The sequence below is a fragment of the Colletes latitarsis genome, chromosome 4 (assembly GCF_051014445.1).
Source record: "Colletes latitarsis isolate SP2378_abdomen chromosome 4, iyColLati1, whole genome shotgun sequence".
Classification (NCBI taxonomy): Eukaryota; Metazoa; Arthropoda; class Insecta; order Hymenoptera; family Colletidae; genus Colletes; species Colletes latitarsis.
The window spans coordinates 35840546-35858587 of record NC_135137.1 but is presented as its reverse complement, the minus strand read 5'-3'; the positions used below and the strand labels follow the sequence as shown (position 1 = coordinate 35858587).

The window sequence follows — 18042 nt, the reverse complement described above, 5'->3', positions numbered from 1 at the left end:
TGACTCTCGTAAACGCAGCGAGGTGCAAAGGCGATACAGCCATAAATCACTTCGGAACCACGCCTAGAAAGTCCTTTCCACCTGTGAAAATTTTACGTAGACGACCGTAAAAAAGTTTGACGAACAGTTCGGTGGCGACACATTAACGTAACCGTTACTTGGACCAATAATAAAATTTCCATTCTACTCAGGAAAAATTGGAGAAAAATTGTGCATCGAATATGTACATATTTGCCTGCATTACGATACGTAACATTTACAATTACAAAAGTTACAAGGTTAGAAGTATATTTTTTTTCCTGTTACAAATTCTGTTTTTTAGATAATCGATGTTTTATACTCGACGTCGATATAAGAGCCTAATTTCGAGTATGAAAGTACAGAGGTGCGGTCCTGGTATTTACGAGTGTTTAGATGTTTAGCTTCGCTCGAAATGTCGATCGTGTGCATCGATGCAACGTTGCAATCTTCGAGTCGTTGCATCCCTCGGATGTCTTGCGGTTTCAGAGTTTATTGCAGCACATGCTGCAATACCGCGTTGCATCGTATCTTGCAGAGTTGTTGGTGCATGTCGATACACAGTTCTTTTTTGCTCTCTCGTTCCTCGCTCTGGTCACTATTGCTCGTTTATAAGAAGCAAGTTACTGGTCGTGTATCTGGCACTAACAGTCCGGTATACGAAGGAAACCAAACACTATCCGATATCTCAAGCTCGAAGTGTATCGATTCGACCAACTAAATAGTAGAAACTTTATAAACAACGACAGAGACTGGATTCGCGGGAGTGTTCGTTTACCATTAGGATTTCCATGCATTTGTCGAGTGATAGTTGCGACTTAGAGGACCGTCAGTTGTTAAAATATTTGTATTTTCATACGCCCCATAATCGGCTCTGTGGACCTCGTGGGAGTCAACAGACTGATTTTTCCGTTAGCGAGGTTTTTTTCGCCTGCATAATTTACTGAATTTTTGTGTACGCAACGGTAATTGGCTCGCTACCTAGTTAAGGAGTAATGATTAGCAATTAGATCGAAACTGTAATTTGTAGGTCTTATAACTGTCGTTTAATAAGTCATCGACATAACGAAGGTCATTTCTTTATAATGCGACAGCGCGAATCGTAGTTTACTCCATCGGTTAGCGAGGCAAAGGGTTGACCGTAACGTATCATTACACTTAGTTGCATAATTTAATATTTCGGTTCGTAAAAACGTTGATAAACACAACCTGTTATCGGTGATTGTTACCTGTTCCCCGTGGCTCCCGTGAAAATTAGCACTTCTCTCGTGAAATTGCTCCAGGTGAACGACACCCGATATCGAAAGGGTGCAATAAAGGGATACGCTCGGAATTGTGACTTCTCGGTTATGTGGATTTATCGAAACGACCGAGGGGTGACGCGTACGGCAGCTTGCGGCTCCTACCGTTCAATCAATATTCATATTTACCCCATTGAAACTTTAAATTCGAACCTGAGGAAGAAATTAATAGGCCTCTCGCGAACCCCAGAATCAACAGAAATAAATACGATTTAAAAATGATATTTAAAACGAAAGACAATTGCTACTTTTAAAAAATCAGTGAACCACCAGTTCATTAATTTATCATTACAGATGACATTACAGTTCGTTTCTCCAGTTAAAAAATTGCCAAAACCATCTATTTATTTGTTCATTAATCACGCCTGTATCGAATGCTTCGTAAATATTTCTCAAAGTGCGTTCCAATTTGAAATCCGTTAGTTCGCCATATCCGTTTCACGTACGATCTATTTACCACGTAACTGGACTAAATATCAATATCAGACCACTTTGCAGAGAATATATCTCCAAGCGGACCGTTATAAATATGCCAAGAGCAATCGTATACCCGTTGCGCATAAATATCGGGACTAACTTTTAAGAGATCAGCGAGTTTGCTCGTAAGATCGCGAGCGCCGTTTATACGTATAAATTATGCGACAGGATGATATAATCCTTCGCTGGCGTGCATATTGCACGACGTAAAGGGACATCCCATCAACGTGGTGCCTCCCCCCGCTTACCCCCCCGTCCGCGTCGTTATTATTTCGCGGCACTATCCGCGCAGAAAATCGAACTGGGATAAGATACAATTTACCAGCGCGCGTAACAAAGACATAAAGCTGATGCTCGAGGGCAGATTCATTGGGCAAGTTGTCGGTGCTGGAACGACGCCCCATGCTGTTTCCACAAATGGCATCTGCGCCAGTAACATTGCGTTCGCCGCGCGACTACGGGACTTCCTGTTTATGAACACGGCTCGTACAGGTGGATAGAAAATCCCCGATGGGAGACGGCCAGGTGGGACAAACGATGGCGACCCGTGGGCGTGGACGAATTTTCGTATCTACACTCGGAAACCCTGGTAATCCGTTGTAAATTCGTGGTTGGCCGTCGCTGGTAATTTGTGGCCTCGGTGGGAAGTGGACGTCAGAAATCGTGTCACCGATATTTAAACACCTCCACGTAGGCTCAGGTAGCCTCGAATGCTAGAAATTTAAGCATCTGTCACGGTGGGCGCCATTAGAAAAAATTATACCCGCGAGCCCCTGTCGCTTTAGCTATTGTTTGGGATTTAACGAGCCTAGGAATATTTACAAAATTACAGTATATGGTTTTTAACATTTTTTTAGATTATACATTGATTTATTTGTGATATAAATGTTTGTGTAGGTGTAATATTTGCACCATCAAAAAAATACTCGCGAGCCTTTCGCTATTATTCGAGGTTCAATGAGCCTAGCAATATTTTAAAAATTACGATATATAGGTTTCAATATTTCTACTGATTACTTGTTGATTTCTTTTGTAATATAAAAATTTTTGTAAGTGTAATATTTGCATGTCACTTGGGTGACATTAGTCAGAAAAATACTCGCGAGCCTTTCGCTATTATTCGAGGTTCAACGAGCCTAGCAATATTTTAAAAATTACGATATATAGGTTTTAATATTTCTACTGATTACTTGTTGATTTCTTTTGTAATATAAAAATTTCTGTAAGTGTAATATTTGCATGTCACTTGGGTGACATTAGTCAGAAAAATACTCGCGAGCCTTTCGCTATTATTCGAGGTTCAACGAGCCTAGCAATATTTTAAAAATTAAAATATTTAGGTTTCAATATTTCTACTGATTACTCGTTGATTTCTTTTGTAATATGAAAATTTCTGTAAGTGTAACATTTTCACCTGTCACTTGGGTGCCATTAGTAAAAGAAACATTCTCGAGCCTTTAGCTATTATCACTTAAACAATTACAGTATATGGTCTTTAACATTTTTGTGTATTTATTTGCAATATAAAAATTTCTGTAAATGTAAAGTAATACGTTTCAAATTTTAAGTCAAACTCTTACGCGAATAGTATAGATGCTTATTTTGTACAAAACTTTCGTGATTCTTTCCGTTTTATATTAGCATAAAAATATTTATTATTGGCCTTAAAATCTACGAAATTACTTGAGAGAGAATTTCTTCTTGATTTATTGCTTGGGTATTTATTTGAAATAAAATGCTCATTCTTGGGCCTCGAATTCATATTTTTGACCCATTAATCTTCCATTTTGAAAGTTCAGGGGAATCGGAATCGGGAGAACCTTTCGTTATCCGCATCCTAGAAAAATGAAAGTTTGACAATACACGATTAAACAGATAATTTTGTTATTTTTGGCGATTACCCGAGGGAAAAACGAGGCATCGTTCTCCTGCCAGGCACTCGTTTCCGACTTTTGTGCAAAGTTCACGATACTGTTGGTCGCTGGATCGTTATTCGGGACTTTTTCAATCGGGAAAGCGATATCGTTGTCGCTTCTAAATAATTCGTAACTCGGGAAGTGAACTTTATTCCCAACTTCTTTAGGACGATCCGCTCGTACCGAGCCACCAGTAATTATTCTTCCCTCCGTTCCAGTTCTCGCATAATCGCCTGAAACAAAAGCAAAAATTAAACGAGATTTTACAATTGCCTTCTGGAAGTTGGAAATTAGGAATTATTATCTGCAAATACCTTTGAACCGCCGTTGTTTTCCAAATTGAAGCCTATTAAAAAGTCGAAAGAATCCTCCGTTGTAATTATTGAGATAATGAACAAGTTCGTTGGAGTCTCTTGGACACTTTGGAAAGGCTCTATAACAAGCCAGAGAGTTTCCTCTGTTGCTATACCCGAGTATCATAGCTCTGCCAAAGTTGAGCAACGGAGAGGCTCCGGCAACGTCCACCGTGGCCAGCCACCTGAGAACGTGAATAAATCAAATCTCAATGCTTCGTTCTTCCCGTAGAAAGAATGATTTTGTCGAACGTACTCCGTCAGAGCGTTTTTTCCGAAAAACTCGAACAAACTGGACGTTTGTTGGGCCAACGATCTTCCTGGAAGTTTCCCACTCGCCATTTCGCAGAGTATCCTTGGCACGCACTTGTAGTCGTCGTGGCGGGATATCGAAGAAAGGGCATCGAAGAGATTCAGCTGAAATCCCGGCGAAGAATCGAACGTTCCACCTGATATCGTCGGATAATTCGATTGGTAGTAGCCGGACGTCGTATCCGCCGGAAGGGATGCGCTCTGGTGCAGCTACGAGTAGAAAAGTTCCGCAAACTTCGCGAATCTCGCCCCAATTTAATCTCCCCCGTTGCATTTTAAAGTGTTTCTTTCGAAGATTATCCCTTATTGTAATTGCATTCAATTCCATTCGAATTTTTGTGAACCAAAGAAACGATATTGAAGAATATTTTCTCAAAAGAACATCAGATTTTTAAAAAGAATTTTCTGTCTAAATAGTAGATCGATGGATGTAGTAAATATAATTAAATCGTTACCAAGATGTAGAGTTTAACCCTTAAGTGGACTCTCAATCTCAACTGAATTATTTTACTTAATGTTGATTTTTAAAGCCTTTGAAAAATAATTTTCAAATAATTATTAGTTCAAACTTGCAGACCCACTAATCCACTTAAAGGTTAAGAAAGCAGTAGTGGGTGGGATTTATACCAGCGACTGATCTTCGTTGAAGAAGTTGGCGAAAACGTCCGTGAAGGAGATCTGCCTGCCCGTTGACCCGTTCCACTGGCTTTTTGTGTTCTTCGCGCTGCTTTCTCGTTCGACGAAATCGGCGACTAGCACGTCGATACACCTACGCGATGTTTTTCGCCGAAGCGGATTATCCCGGCGGTTGGCTCCACTGACGAGAATAATAGGATTTTCTACTCACTGCAATAAATCGGACGCGTTGTAGTTCTTTCGAGGACCATCGAAGTCGCAGTAACGAGCGCCATCAATTTCTTGGGGTGGCATTTCAAACCCATCCCCGGCGCGAACGTCAAAGCAAAGGAGGAAGCAAATAAGGATGAATTTGAATATCATCGCGTGACTCTCTGTTTCTTCGAAATTGAACGTCAATCTTCCCTCTTCTCACTTCTCACTTCTCACTTCTCACTTCTCACTGATTGCTGTTCTCGAATCCTCCGCGTGTTTTAACCCATTAAATACCAGATTATTGTTTCCCAAAATCGATGTTTACTCCCCATACGTGATAAATTATAAAATCGAATAGAATTAGTTTTATTTCTAACTCTGTGTGTATTCCACAGTTGATCAATTGTATATTACTTTTATCAACGTCGTATTTTAAGAATCACAATTTAGACTTTGAATACTAATAACAAGTGTGCTCTAAATGGGACACTGTGTACTTAATGGGTTAAATTTGTGGCTACAACGATTTAAAATACCCAGTTGAATTTTTGCACACTCGAAGAATTTCTTTCCAGAGGAATTGAAACGATTCTTTCCGGAACAGAAGGTTTTCCTGGCGCGTTTAATCGAGACATACGAGCAACTCGAGTCGCGGATGATCGTGTCACAGTTTCACGGGCAACTGGAACTTTCTTCAGAACTGTTCTTCGTACACAAACTCGGTCGAAGAGGCGTAGGTAGGAAGAAACGTCATCGCGAGCTAACTCTCACTTCGCGGACCTACATGCGTGCCTAGTCGTTCGCGAGAGTTACAAAACACATCGAGTATTTATTCGTCAAACAACTTTATTGAACGGTTAACAAACTCCAGTTTACATTCATTCGACTCTGACGTAATATTCATAACGATCGTAGAACGCAGATACGATCTACAATAACGGTATAGTCTGGTACAAAATATTGGTACTTTTTCTTCAAAATTTAGACCCTCGTGAAATGAGCTTCTATTCAAACTTGACGATCAACTGTTTCTCTTTTTTAATTCCTCCTGACTGGAGACCAAAAAATTGAGACGAAATGTGAACCAAATTACATACACGATTATTTTTCCTCGATTAATATTCCAATTTCCTTGTCCTCGTCTGTCACGCATTAATTTCACCGACAAAGACGCAAACGTTCCCTAAAGATAATTTAAACGGTGGCACCGGGCTATACCATTGTTCTAAATTCGTGCAATTAATGGCGACGAGCGATAATTGCTCGTCGCCTGGGTGCAACGACGCTCAGGTAACGCGGAACGCTAACAGCCTTAAACGTAATAATTAATTGTAACATCCGCGGCGCGGGAAGAGCAACCGAAGTCAGCTGTTTTTGTTAGAACGGGGGATCCTCGTTACGCGAAAACGAGGCGAGAAAACACGGATGCGGCAGCTTTATTCGTCCCCCGCGGATTAACGACCGAGTCGGAGGAACAGGGAACGCGTCATCGGGATATTTACAATCTGTACAGGGACCACGGTTTTGTACAACATAAATAGCGGTTTACAGTTAATCCGCGAGCGTCGCGTCCACGCAGCCTCTTCCTCTCTTCGCCAGCTGATGACAGAGTCTCGGGCTGCCTATAATGTCGCCCAGGAACACGCTCAATAAATAATTCTCCTTCGTCGGATTCGGCGATGATTTGTACTCGCTGTAAAACGAACAATCGGCCACGTTAACTTTACGATACGCTACGTCCGCCATCTCGAAAGCCTAACTAATGCTCGGAAGGGTTAAAAGGCTCGCTCGACCTATGAAAAATTATTTTTCTTCCGACCACTATGGCGACAAACGTAGCGTCGGAAGCAAAATTAACGAAAGAAATTTACTCAATTCCAAAATAAAATAAAATATATTATCAGAAAGGGTAAGATTCCCATTTAAAGAAAGGATGCAATTCTCAATTGCACACTTGTTGAATTTGAAAAAAATCTAAGGTCCTGCGTAAATTAGTAACGGAGTAATGATCTGAAGCAGTTGGACCACCCTGTAGAGAGAATGATACAGCCACAGGTTTTAAATTTTGAAAACCCGTGCAATTCCATTATTCCTAGATTAGAATCACCCTCCACGTTTGCGTCGATATTAAATTCGCTAGAAAATTTACGCGCTCGATCCTCCGTAGAAGAGATTGCCAACTCCCCGGTATAAATTACTAATTTACCACGGGAGATAAAATTCACCACTGTCAACGCCATCCTATCTATTCTTTAATTGACTCCTGCGGAGGACTTTGCGCGATTTCTCATCCATGCTCCGTTTAGCCACTGTAAACGGTTTCCTGGCGTCGTCGTGTGCACGGATTCGCCCTCCCACGAGTTTCCCGCGTCTAGACAGGTAACAGAACCGATCGCGTTTCGTCCTCCAGGACACGCGCTGGCCATCCACCGACGTCGAGGAAATCGCTGATAAGCCCCCTCGGATCTAGGGGGGGTAAGATAGCCCGCGACACTCGTAAAACGGCAGAGGCGCGACGAAGGAGCTCGCAGGGTGGGTCGAAACGTTGGAACGGAGTTATCAGGATGCATTAGGACGGTCGTCGGGGCCGCCATTAAAGGCTATCTGCTCCCGGCGTTACTCGCGACTGAATTTAGTGCAAGCTGGGAGAAGGTGGCTCCGAGGAAGGCCAACACCGAGCCCGGGTAGCACGGATTTCTATTAGGTCCTTTGCCGGAAGAAAGTGCTGTCGACCCATTAGAACCAGGGGGTGGGGACCACCTTCTCTCGCAGCTCCTTTTAAGGATTTATCGGCTCGATCATTCTTCACGAATTATCGGGGAATCCTTGGAATTTATACGGGGGCCCGGAGAAAGTTGGATTTTTGGCGATTCCAGAGGTTCGATTTACGAATATTACGAAATATTCGAGAGTCGTGTATTTCGAGCTGTTATCGAATCGAGGCGATGATCAAACTTTGGTATTTATGGTATTCCATCGTAAGGCTTTCGAGGATTTAATCATCCTGCGATGGAATATCAATTTTTATAAAGTGGATGGAATTATATGAATCTACTGGAAATGGCCGTGCATTACTCTTGAACGGAATTTAAAAATTTGAAAAAGAAGAGTGTATGAAATACGCGAAAAGTTCAGATGCCAAGCCAGGAAGTTGACTCAATTTTTAAGGCTCTCCGGGGCCTGTCGACCTTTCCTGCAGCCTCCAAACTCGTTTTGCCATCGATTTACAGCGCAATAATCACGACAGGTTTATACGAAGAGTGTAAAAAATTTCTCAATTTACCTTTGCCACTCGTGTTAACACATAACTGTCGGTTCCTGCGTCTATGAAACAAGGCTCTTCGTTCTTTTCGTTTTCGATCTTTACGACGCTTGGCACCCAAATAAAACACTCGCAAATATACTCGAATTTTTTATATTATTAGTACACTGCGAATTTTGATGTATTTATGGGATACTTTAATTCTCAAAAAGCTAGACAATGCACCTAATGTGCAAAAATATAAATAATACTCAGAGTAAGATACGAATTATTACATTTGGGGGTTCAAACAACCTTCTACAAAGTTCCCATTTCATTAATTCTATTAATAAAAATTTGTATAGAGCCAATCGAACTAAAAATGTCAATGATCATCATTCTTATTTAATATAAACTGTTTTATCACGAAGTTAGAATTAAAAAAAGAGATTCAACAGTTCAAAGTACATCTCTACTGACAATTCTCTCATTTGTGATTTCGCGATAAACAAGTAACTGAAACTTCATCTAATCTCTGATTCCGTCTAACGTTCTCTCATTGTTTGTTTCAGTGGATACATGCCCCCAAGGCAGTACAGCGGCGAGAAAAGTTTGGCGAGGGGAAAAAATTCATTTGACGCGCGGCGAGATTAATATAATCAGCGCGAATCGAAACGTCGGAAGAGAAAGGGGCAAGGAGGAGAGAAATAAATGACAGGGGACACGTTTCATTGGTTCACGGCTGGCCGCGCAAATGGGCCAGTAGTTTTCCACGATGCACTAACGAGGCCCGTTATTAAGCTTCCTATCGGCGGCGTTTCGCAACTCGACCGACCGAGACGAAGGTAGGAAACCAGTCTTCGACTCGCGAACGCCCTGGGCCGTGAACTTCAGGGTCGCCGTTGCGCGAGTCGCTGCACCCGGGATGCACTTTTAGGGTCGCTAAATGCAACCGTGTCGAGTGCATTCGTCAATTCGCGCGTGACTCTTCTTTTATCAACTCTATTCGCTGGGAAAAAAGTGATTAGCAACTACTAAATTGTATAGAAAACGAAGATACGTGTCAGAGGTATGCAAAGGTCTCCATCTTTTTTATAGAATACGGTGACTTTATGTTAGAAGTATGAAGCTTTGAAATGGTGACTTTATGTTAGAAGTGTGAAGCTTCATAGTGGTGGCTTTATATTAGAAGTGTGAAGCCTCGTAGTGGTGACTTTATCTTAGAAATGTGAAGCTTCATAGTGGTGGCTTTATATTAGAAATGTGAAGCTTCATAATGGTGACTTTATATTAAAAGTGTGAAGCTTCATAGTGGTGGCTTTATATTAGAAATGTGAAGCTTCTTAGTGGTGGCTTTATATTAGAAATGTGAAGCTTCGTAGTAGTGACTTTATGTTAGAAGTGTGAAGCTTCGTAATGGTGACTTTATGTTAAAAATGTGAAGCTTCATAGTGGTGACTTTATATCAGAAGTGTGAAGCTTCGTAGTGGTGACTTTATGTTAGAAGTGTGAAACTTCGTAGTGTTGACTTTATATTAGAAGTATGAAGCTTCATAATGGTGTCTTTATATTAAATGTGTGAAGCTTCATAGTGGTGGCTTTATATTAGAAATGTGAAGCTTCATAGTGGTGGCTTTATATTAGAAATGTGAAGCTTCGTAGTGGTGACTTTATGTTAGAAGTGTGAAACTTCGTAGTATTGACTTTATATTAGAAGTATGAAGCTTCATAATGGTGTCTTTATATTAAATGTGTGAAGCTTCATAGTGGTGGCTTTATATTAGAAATGTGAAGCTTCATAGTGGTGGCTTTATATTAGAAATGTGAAGCTTCATAATGGTGACTTTATATTAGAAGTGTGAAGCTTCATAGTGGTGACTTTATGTTAGAAGTGTGAAGCTTCATAGTGGTGGCTTTATATTAGAAGTGTGAAGCCTCGTAGTGGTGACTTTATCTTAGAAATGTGAAGCTTCATAGTGGTGGCTTTATATTAGAAATGTGAAGCTTCATAATGGTGACTTTATATTAAAAGTGTGAAGCTTCATAGTGGTGGCTTTATATTAGAAATGTGAAGCTTCTTAGTGGTGGCTTTATATTAGAAATGTGAAGCTTCGTAGTAGTGACTTTATGTTAGAAGTGTGAAGCTTCGTAATGGTGACTTTATGTTAAAAATGTGAAGCTTCATAGTGGTGACTTTATATCAGAAGTGTGAAGCTTCGTAGTGGTGACTTTATGTTAGAAGTGTGAAACTTCGTAGTGTTGACTTTATATTAGAAGTATGAAGCTTCATAATGGTGTCTTTATATTAAATGTGTGAAGCTTCATAGTGGTGGCTTTATATTAGAAATGTGAAGCTTCATAGTGGTGGCTTTATATTAGAAATGTGAAGCTTCGTAGTGGTGACTTTATGTTAGAAGTGTGAAACTTCGTAGTATTGACTTTATATTAGAAGTATGAAGCTTCATAATGGTGTCTTTATATTAAATGTGTGAAGCTTCATAGTGGTGGCTTTATATTAGAAATGTGAAGCTTCATAGTGGTGGCTTTATATTAGAAATGTGAAGCTTCATAATGGTGACTTTATATTAGAAGTGTGAAGCTTCATAGTGGTGGCTTTATATTAGAAATGTGAAGCTTCGTAGTGGTGACTTTATGTTAGAAGTGTGAAGCTTCGTAATGGTGACTTTATGTTAAAAATGTGAAGCTTCATAGTGGTGACTTTATATTAGAAATGTGAAGCTTCATAATGGTGACTTTATATTAAAAGTGTGAAGCTTCATATTGGTGGCTTTATATTAGAAATGTGAAGCTTCTTAGTGGTGGCTTTATATTAGAAATGTGAAGCTTCGTAGTGGTGACTTTATGTTAGAAGTGTGAAGCTTCGTAATGGTGACTTTATGTTAAAAATGTGAAGCTTCATAGTGGTGACTTTATATCAGAAGTGTGAAGCTTCGTAGTGGTGACTTTATATTACAAGTGTGAAGCTTCTTAGTGGTGACTTTATATTAGAAATGTGAAGCTTCTTAGTGGTGACTTTATATTAGAAATGTGAAGCTTCGTAATGGTGACTTAATATTAAAAGTGTGAAGCTTCGTAATGGTGACTTTATATTAGATGCAATACAATTTGTAATAGTAACTTTATATTAGATTGCTTGAAGCTTCAAGTAATATTAATTTTCTACTCTACGTAAATTTTGCACACGCTTTGCACGTTCGCGAATGGATAAAATTCATTTCGAAGAAACGTCGGATCCGGAATATTACTTGAACGTTGAACCAGTCTTTTGAGAACGCAGAAACACCCGATTTTGCAACCCATTGCATCCTCCAATATTTCGTCGATCTAAACTGCAACGTAATAGGAAGACACTCGAGATTTTACAAGACTTTCGAAGAGTCTCGAGACCGTGGAGTGCTTCAGCGAATAACATTCGAGTATCCGTATCCTAGAATGTTTCGATAATTTTCTAGCCAGAGATCGGAACGACTGCCACCGTTATTTCGATCGTCGTAACGTCGACGATCCTCGCGTGCGGACCGTTCGCCGGACCACTTTGTGAAACAATTGCCATGCAAATGGACGAGATTGGTATTGGTAACGACCGGTGCATGACGTCTCGGATCGCGGGGAATCGATGCAAACGCGATCGAGCACCGACGCCGCGACGCTTCGCGAGTTACGTAAAGGAGAAACTGTGTCGTCGACGCATAAACTCGGAATAGAGTTTCAAGGAACGCCGAGTCGTTGGCCTGGCGGGATCTTTCCGCGTAATCGAGAAAAACTATTTCCAATTATATTATAGACCTATCAGAGTTGAGTCTGTGCACACAAAATTTAAAAAAATTATTATTGTATTTAAGTTGTTTCTCTTTCGTGGTAAATCTAGAAGAGTTTAAAGTGTTGGGGGACCGACAAAAAATTCGAGATTTCGAGGATTTAAAATCCCCATGACAAGAAATTCTAAATAGGAATCATTGAAATAGAGAAATAAGAAAGCCTCAAGCTCCTGTAGACGTTTGTTTTGTTATTACACGAATTCTAAGCTTTCAATTTACGTGAGTCAAGGAGAACGTGAATTTCGCGATGAATCTAGATTTCCAGGAGCAACGTGGTCGAAGTTAATGGCGAGTTCTATGGATAAGGGCAGGAAATAAGCTGTTAGCTTTGTGCAATTTACGGCGTTAGATATTAATCATTGGTACGTTGGATAGTGAGGGGGCGTCGTTAGTGGTGTACCTGAAAACGACGTTCCAGTCGAGGTCGCGTTCCCTGCTCCGTTTCAGCAGCGTCTGGGTTGCATACTTGGCGCAAATTCTCTCGTAGATGCACACGTTACTGCCCAGCTCCGTTACCAATTTCTTCTCCACCTGACCGACGTCTAGGATTTCCTCGTCGTGCACCAGAGGCAGGTCCCGTCTCGCGCGGCTGGCGTACGTCGCTGGAAACGGGGGGACACGAATGGGTGACAAATTGCAAAACGACTCCGTCGAAATTAGTTTCTCGAGCGTTGTTTGCTCCGCCAAGTGTGCTCGACGTGCTTTCTAACTGCAAACGTCGATTCGAGCGCGTGGCAAATTAGCGAGCAGGATAGGCAACGATCCCGATCGATAGCTTTGTTCCACTCTATTAGGAAGCGAGTTGTTTCAATCGAAAGAAACGAAAGTTCAGACTAATGGATACGCAATTTAATTACGACTATTTATTTGTTACTTTTGTGACTGGTTTTCGAACAATACTTAACCCCTTTCACATTTCTGGTCACAAAGTATATTTTCGGTGAAGAATTTTTTTCTCGAAACTACGTAGGATTTCGAGGATATGTGTATTCAACAAAAGTGACTGTAATTGATCCTTGCAACTAAAAATAATTTTTCCAGAACGATTCGAAATTTTTTAATTTTGTTGAAAAATTTGTCCACCTAGTCGAATTTTTTTCTCGCAAGCGCGTAGGATTTCGAGGGTGTGTCTATTTACCAAAAATGATTGTAATCGACCCCTCTAGCTATAAATAATTTTTTTAGAACGATTTGAAACTTTTCAATTTTGTCGAATTTCAGGGGAATTGTCATTCATGGTCAGACGTTGTATTTTCGGTAAAGAATTTTTTTCTCGAAACTGAGTGGGATTTCAGGGGTATGTATAATGACCAAAAATGATTGTAATTGACCCCTGTAACTAAATATAATTTTTTTAGTATGATTTGAAATTTTTTAATTTCGTCTAAAAATTTCAATATCTACTTGAATTTTTTTCTCGAAAATGGGTAGGATTTCAGGGGTATGTCTATTCACCAAGAATGCTTATAATTGGCCCCTGCAACCAAATATAATTTTTCCAGATTGATTTGAAATTTTTTAATTTAATTTTTTAATAACTTTTTAACGAAGCCTCGATCAAGAAATTGATGTTCTTGATTTTCGCCTTATTTTGGCCTCTAGAATCTCCCATTGAAATTTTTTCCAGAGGTAGTCGAACACCCTGTATGTAAATTGATTCGTTGCCAGATTGGCACTCGATTATTCGTCAAAATTTTTTTCGACGTTCAGTCTATTAACTGACTTCACAGTCGAATCATCGGATGACAGGAATCGGTCGCGTTAATGCATTATGCACGTTTTAATAGAAACGCTTGCGGGATCCAATCAGTTTCCGTCATCAATCCGAGCGACAGTCCCCGTTTCGATCATTCAAAACCGCTAAACGAGAGTAAATGGCGTCGACGTCTTCAACCTTTATTTTAACGAAAATTGACGTCCCAGAGAGAATTTTATCCGTGTGTTATCAATTCATCATTGCTCGAATAAAATTTCAAACGCCTTGCAATAAGTATTCCGCATTATATTTTGTTTTTATGGTAAGAATCGTGCACAGGTAGCTGTAAATAATTATTATAAATGCGGAAGTGGCAAATATTAGATAAAGGTTCTGTGCATTCGAATCAACCAGCGTTCAACAACGCGCACGTGTGCCATTTCTGCCGGGCGTTTCGATCGTCGAATAATCCATTCGTATTCAGGAAACAGCTGCAAATTACACCGGCATTACACGGGATTCCGTGGTTCCGACACAGAAGTCGCAACAAGTGGAACACTTTCGCTTTCGCTGTTCACCGATTCGATTCACGCGCGAAACCACGAGGAAGCCGGGTTACCTACGCGGCGAAGTTTACATTCTTTTCGTTTCTGCGATCGATGAAGCGTCACGTTCGATGCAGCCTGAAGGATCTGAGCGAAAGGAAACATTGAACTTGCTCCAGCGAATTTCCTCCAAGAAACTCAGTCTCAGAATAATTTGAAAATCGAATAAAATAGAAAAACAAAATACTGTGTACTCGATGCACGCGCTATTATTCAGTAATCTAAACTGGACAGTGTTTATTTTCTATTCAGGAAGACGTTTCACAGATTTTGTCCACTTTTTAATTGAAAGTAACGAATTAATATAGTATTGGTTCGAAGATCTCACCTGGATTTAGGGAGTACGCGAGTTTCTTGACGAAATTGGTGATCCTCACGGCGGCTATGATCACTGGAAAGCCAACTAGTTGCACCGGAAGCTCGAACGCGGGCTCTTCCGGTCTCGGGGATGCGGCTATAATCGCTATAGCCAGGAACCAACATCCCAGGAAGAAAAACGCTCTCGACAATCGCATCGTGGAATGCCCTGGGGAATCAGTCGCGTTATATTTATCTTTGCACTATTGTCAAACTGATCGACAGATTCTGGGTGGAACCACGGACGTAACCATTTTTATTCCTGCATAGAAAATAAAAATTTTTAATTCGCTCGTAAGCATTTGGCCCAGAGTTTCGTCTATGTCGGTATAAAAAAATCAGATTTCAGGGATCAATTTGGATAATTCCCAGAGGCAAAAGTGTTCTACTACTTTTCTAGAAAATTCGATAAAGTCGCCATATCTGTAGGAAAAACGAGTTTGTGTATCGAGTTGCAGAGGTACTACTATAGAACCTGCCATACTATACAAATCGTACAACAGCCCTTTCTCACGATTGCTGCCCTAAAAATCGTTACGTCTACGATTCCTATAACTCAGAAACGATCAAAATTCTTATCTAAAGAAATTTTAATAAACAAGAATTTATCTACTGGACCGTCCAAATTAATTTCGATCGATCTAATCGATTATCTAGTACTGTAATAAAATTTTTGCACACTCTTGTTCTTCCTAGCACCGTTCACAAAAATTCACAAAGGACTCTTCGACGAATTACAATTACTCTCGACGACGAAGCCCCCTGTCTCGAACCACTGATGAATTTCGGACACTGGTCGGATCCTCGTCACGAAATCGTTGCTCGCGAGTGGTCCATCGATCGTCTACGAGCCGCGATCGCGTTTTGTCGCGCCAACGTTCTGTTTTTCCGTCGCGTCCACCCGGGGACCAGGAACAATCGGAAACGTGACGGCGAACTGGTTGCTTCTTTGGTAAAAACTCGCTTACGAGTGTTCCTCCATGGCGACCGTAGCCCGTGGTCGTTCGCGCCGTCCAAGAGAAAGTGATCCCCCTTCCCAACGTCGCATTCAAACGAACGGCGAACGCCGGATTGCGACATTTAGTGCGCCAACGGGGCTCGTGCGTGACGTTCTTCGAGCCCTCTTCCTGGCCGCGTCCTCCGCAAGGTCGTCGCGATCCTCGAGCTCCCTACGACGCCTCGAGGCCCGCCATTGCGTACCAAAGCACGCTCGTGGAGAAATTTTTACCTAGAAGAGACCTTCGGATCTCTGTCGAGAACATCAGGCCACCTTCGAGGCCCCATTTTTCAGAAAAATTATTACATTTGGCAGTCGTGAGTATCGGAGTACTTGGTCGAAACATTGTTAATTTTGCGGTGAGAAGTTTAGTAATCTTGGGATTATTCTGAACCCTCTTTCAGTCTTCAGATAGTTGCTTTTAACGTTACTTTTTATAGATAGAAAATAATATAATTTTCTTTATTTAAATCCTGAGATTCAAATCTGAGAAGCTCACTTTAAATGTTTGATATCCTTGAGAACAAAAAAAATTATTTAAAGGAGTACGAGAATGCATTCGCTAGAATCTCAGGTGACACGAGACTCGATCGTCTAATTAGCCCCCCGATCGCGGGGAATCGCTTTGTCGGTGACGAATTACAAGTGATCTCTCGTAATGCATGGAAATGGTGCCAACAGCCACTTAAGTGCGATCACGCAGCGACGACTGTGTAAGAATATAATCGATTTCTTGCGTGGCAACGGGACACGGCGAGCGAGACCGATTACATGAATCCAGCTGGAATCGTTGCTCAATGAACGCGATTTTCCTACGTGACCTCGTTCACGTAGATCGGAATCGGTGTCGTCGATGCACTCTTACCACCTCGCGCCCTACGGACCGATCTCTCGCGACCGATCGGATACATTTCTTTCCATCCTCGCGCTCCAATTCTTTAAGTAGCGTTTAATCGCACGCTCGTAGCCTGCAATTACGGAATTAGTTCATAATTTAATTACGGATATTTCCATCGATGTAAATGTTTCGACCCCGTTTCTATCGAAAATTATGCCTCGATTTATATCTCGTGATCAATGTCCACTATCATCTTTCTATTACGTCACTTTCTACAATTTCATTTAATTAATATTACGCAACTGTGTCTAGAGTCCAAAAATAATTTAGAGACTTCAATTTTTGTTCACTGCCATCTTTGAATTAATATTACACATCTGTCTTTCAGAATCAAAAAATAATTTGAGTCACAGAGGCTCCAATTTTTTATTCTTCGTTCTTTGATTACAGTACAATTTCCACTATTTTTCAAATTAACATTTAATAGAGAATTTGACGATATTGTCCCCAGTTTGATGGTTCGAATATACCCCCACGATACGTTCAGGGAATTGTAAATAATTCTTGCGTTACAGAAAAATTCACAAGTCTGCGGAACGTCTCGTTCTATTTGCGAAGTCGTTCGAGTGGAACGAAATCTCCCACCTCCGCGAGTCTATTGTCTTTCCTAACACGAAAGTGTCCGCAACGTGGTATGCACGACGATCGCCTGTTCGTGTTTTTTTGGTCTCCTGGATTATTCAGAAGCGTGCAGTAACGTCGCGACGCCGTACGAAACGAAACAGCAGGGGATCTCCCGGAGTTGGCAGTGGCGCGAATGTCGCCGATAAACGAATCCTGCGCGATCGTTTTAACCGAGGATATCGCGGATCCTAACTGCTAGGAGTCTCTTTGGCTTGGCACGATCTCGTTCTCGATCGTTACCGGGGAGTGTTTGGCATGGCGCTTAAGCCGATAAAGGCGCCGGAGATTGTTATAATAACTTTTCGAAGCCCCGCGACGCCGCTGTAAATTCACCGGATTGTTTTCGCGCGATGCTTCTATTTTTCGTGAAAAATACAGAAGGAATAACTGGATACGAGAAACCGTAGATCGTTCTAGAAAGAAACGAGAATTTTAAATTATTTATTAGTTCGATTTGTTATTTTTTTTTGGAGAATTTTTTAGAGAATTTTTTAGAAATCTGTTATATTAATACTTACCGTGTGTATTAGGGATGGAGGGGGAATAGTATTATTTAAATTTATAAGATTCATTGTTG

General features: G+C 40.9%; 2 protein-coding genes across 2 annotated transcripts; both read right to left on the bottom strand.

Annotated features, from left to right (window-relative positions):
• Nucleotides 1-3591: 3591 nt before the first annotated feature.
• LOC143341364 (uncharacterized) lies at nucleotides 3592-5540 on the bottom strand. The gene is made up of 7 exons (XM_076764251.1): nucleotides 5534-5540; nucleotides 5225-5393; nucleotides 5005-5146; nucleotides 4322-4587; nucleotides 4027-4250; nucleotides 3698-3945; nucleotides 3592-3633 (listed from the first exon to the last, which is right to left on the bottom strand). The coding sequence occupies exons 1-7, from the start codon at nucleotides 5538-5540 to the stop codon at nucleotides 3592-3594; spliced, it is 1098 nt and encodes a 365-aa protein (XP_076620366.1).
• A 1174-nt stretch (nucleotides 5541-6714) lies between these two features.
• LOC143341217 (uncharacterized) lies at nucleotides 6715-15104 on the bottom strand. The gene is made up of 3 exons (XM_076763951.1): nucleotides 14918-15104; nucleotides 12689-12890; nucleotides 6715-6901 (listed from the first exon to the last, which is right to left on the bottom strand). The coding sequence occupies exons 1-3, from the start codon at nucleotides 15102-15104 to the stop codon at nucleotides 6760-6762; spliced, it is 531 nt and encodes a 176-aa protein (XP_076620066.1). The 3' UTR covers nucleotides 6715-6759.
• Nucleotides 15105-18042: the final 2938 nt, after the last annotated feature.

Bases quoted from the DNA above. Each gene is read 5' to 3' on its own strand.
- LOC143341364 (XM_076764251.1), bottom strand. The intron at 5,147-5,224 runs GTGAGTAGAAAA...AACATCGCGTAG, and splicing joins AACGCGTCCGATTTATTGCA to GTGTATCGACGTGCTAGTCG. The intron at 4,588-5,004 runs GTATAAATCCCA...TTCTACTCGTAG, and splicing joins TCAACGAAGATCAGTCGCTG to CTGCACCAGAGCGCATCCCT.
- LOC143341217 (XM_076763951.1), bottom strand. From the start codon at position 15,104: ATGCGATTGTCGAGAGCGTTTTTCTTCCTGGGATGTTGGTTCCTGGCT. The intron at 12,891-14,917 runs GTGAGATCTTCG...CCCCGTTTCCAG, and splicing joins CGCGTACTCCCTAAATCCAG to CGACGTACGCCAGCCGCGCG. The intron at 6,902-12,688 runs GTACACCACTAA...TTCGTTTTACAG, and splicing joins GACTGGAACGTCGTTTTCAG to CGAGTACAAATCATCGCCGA.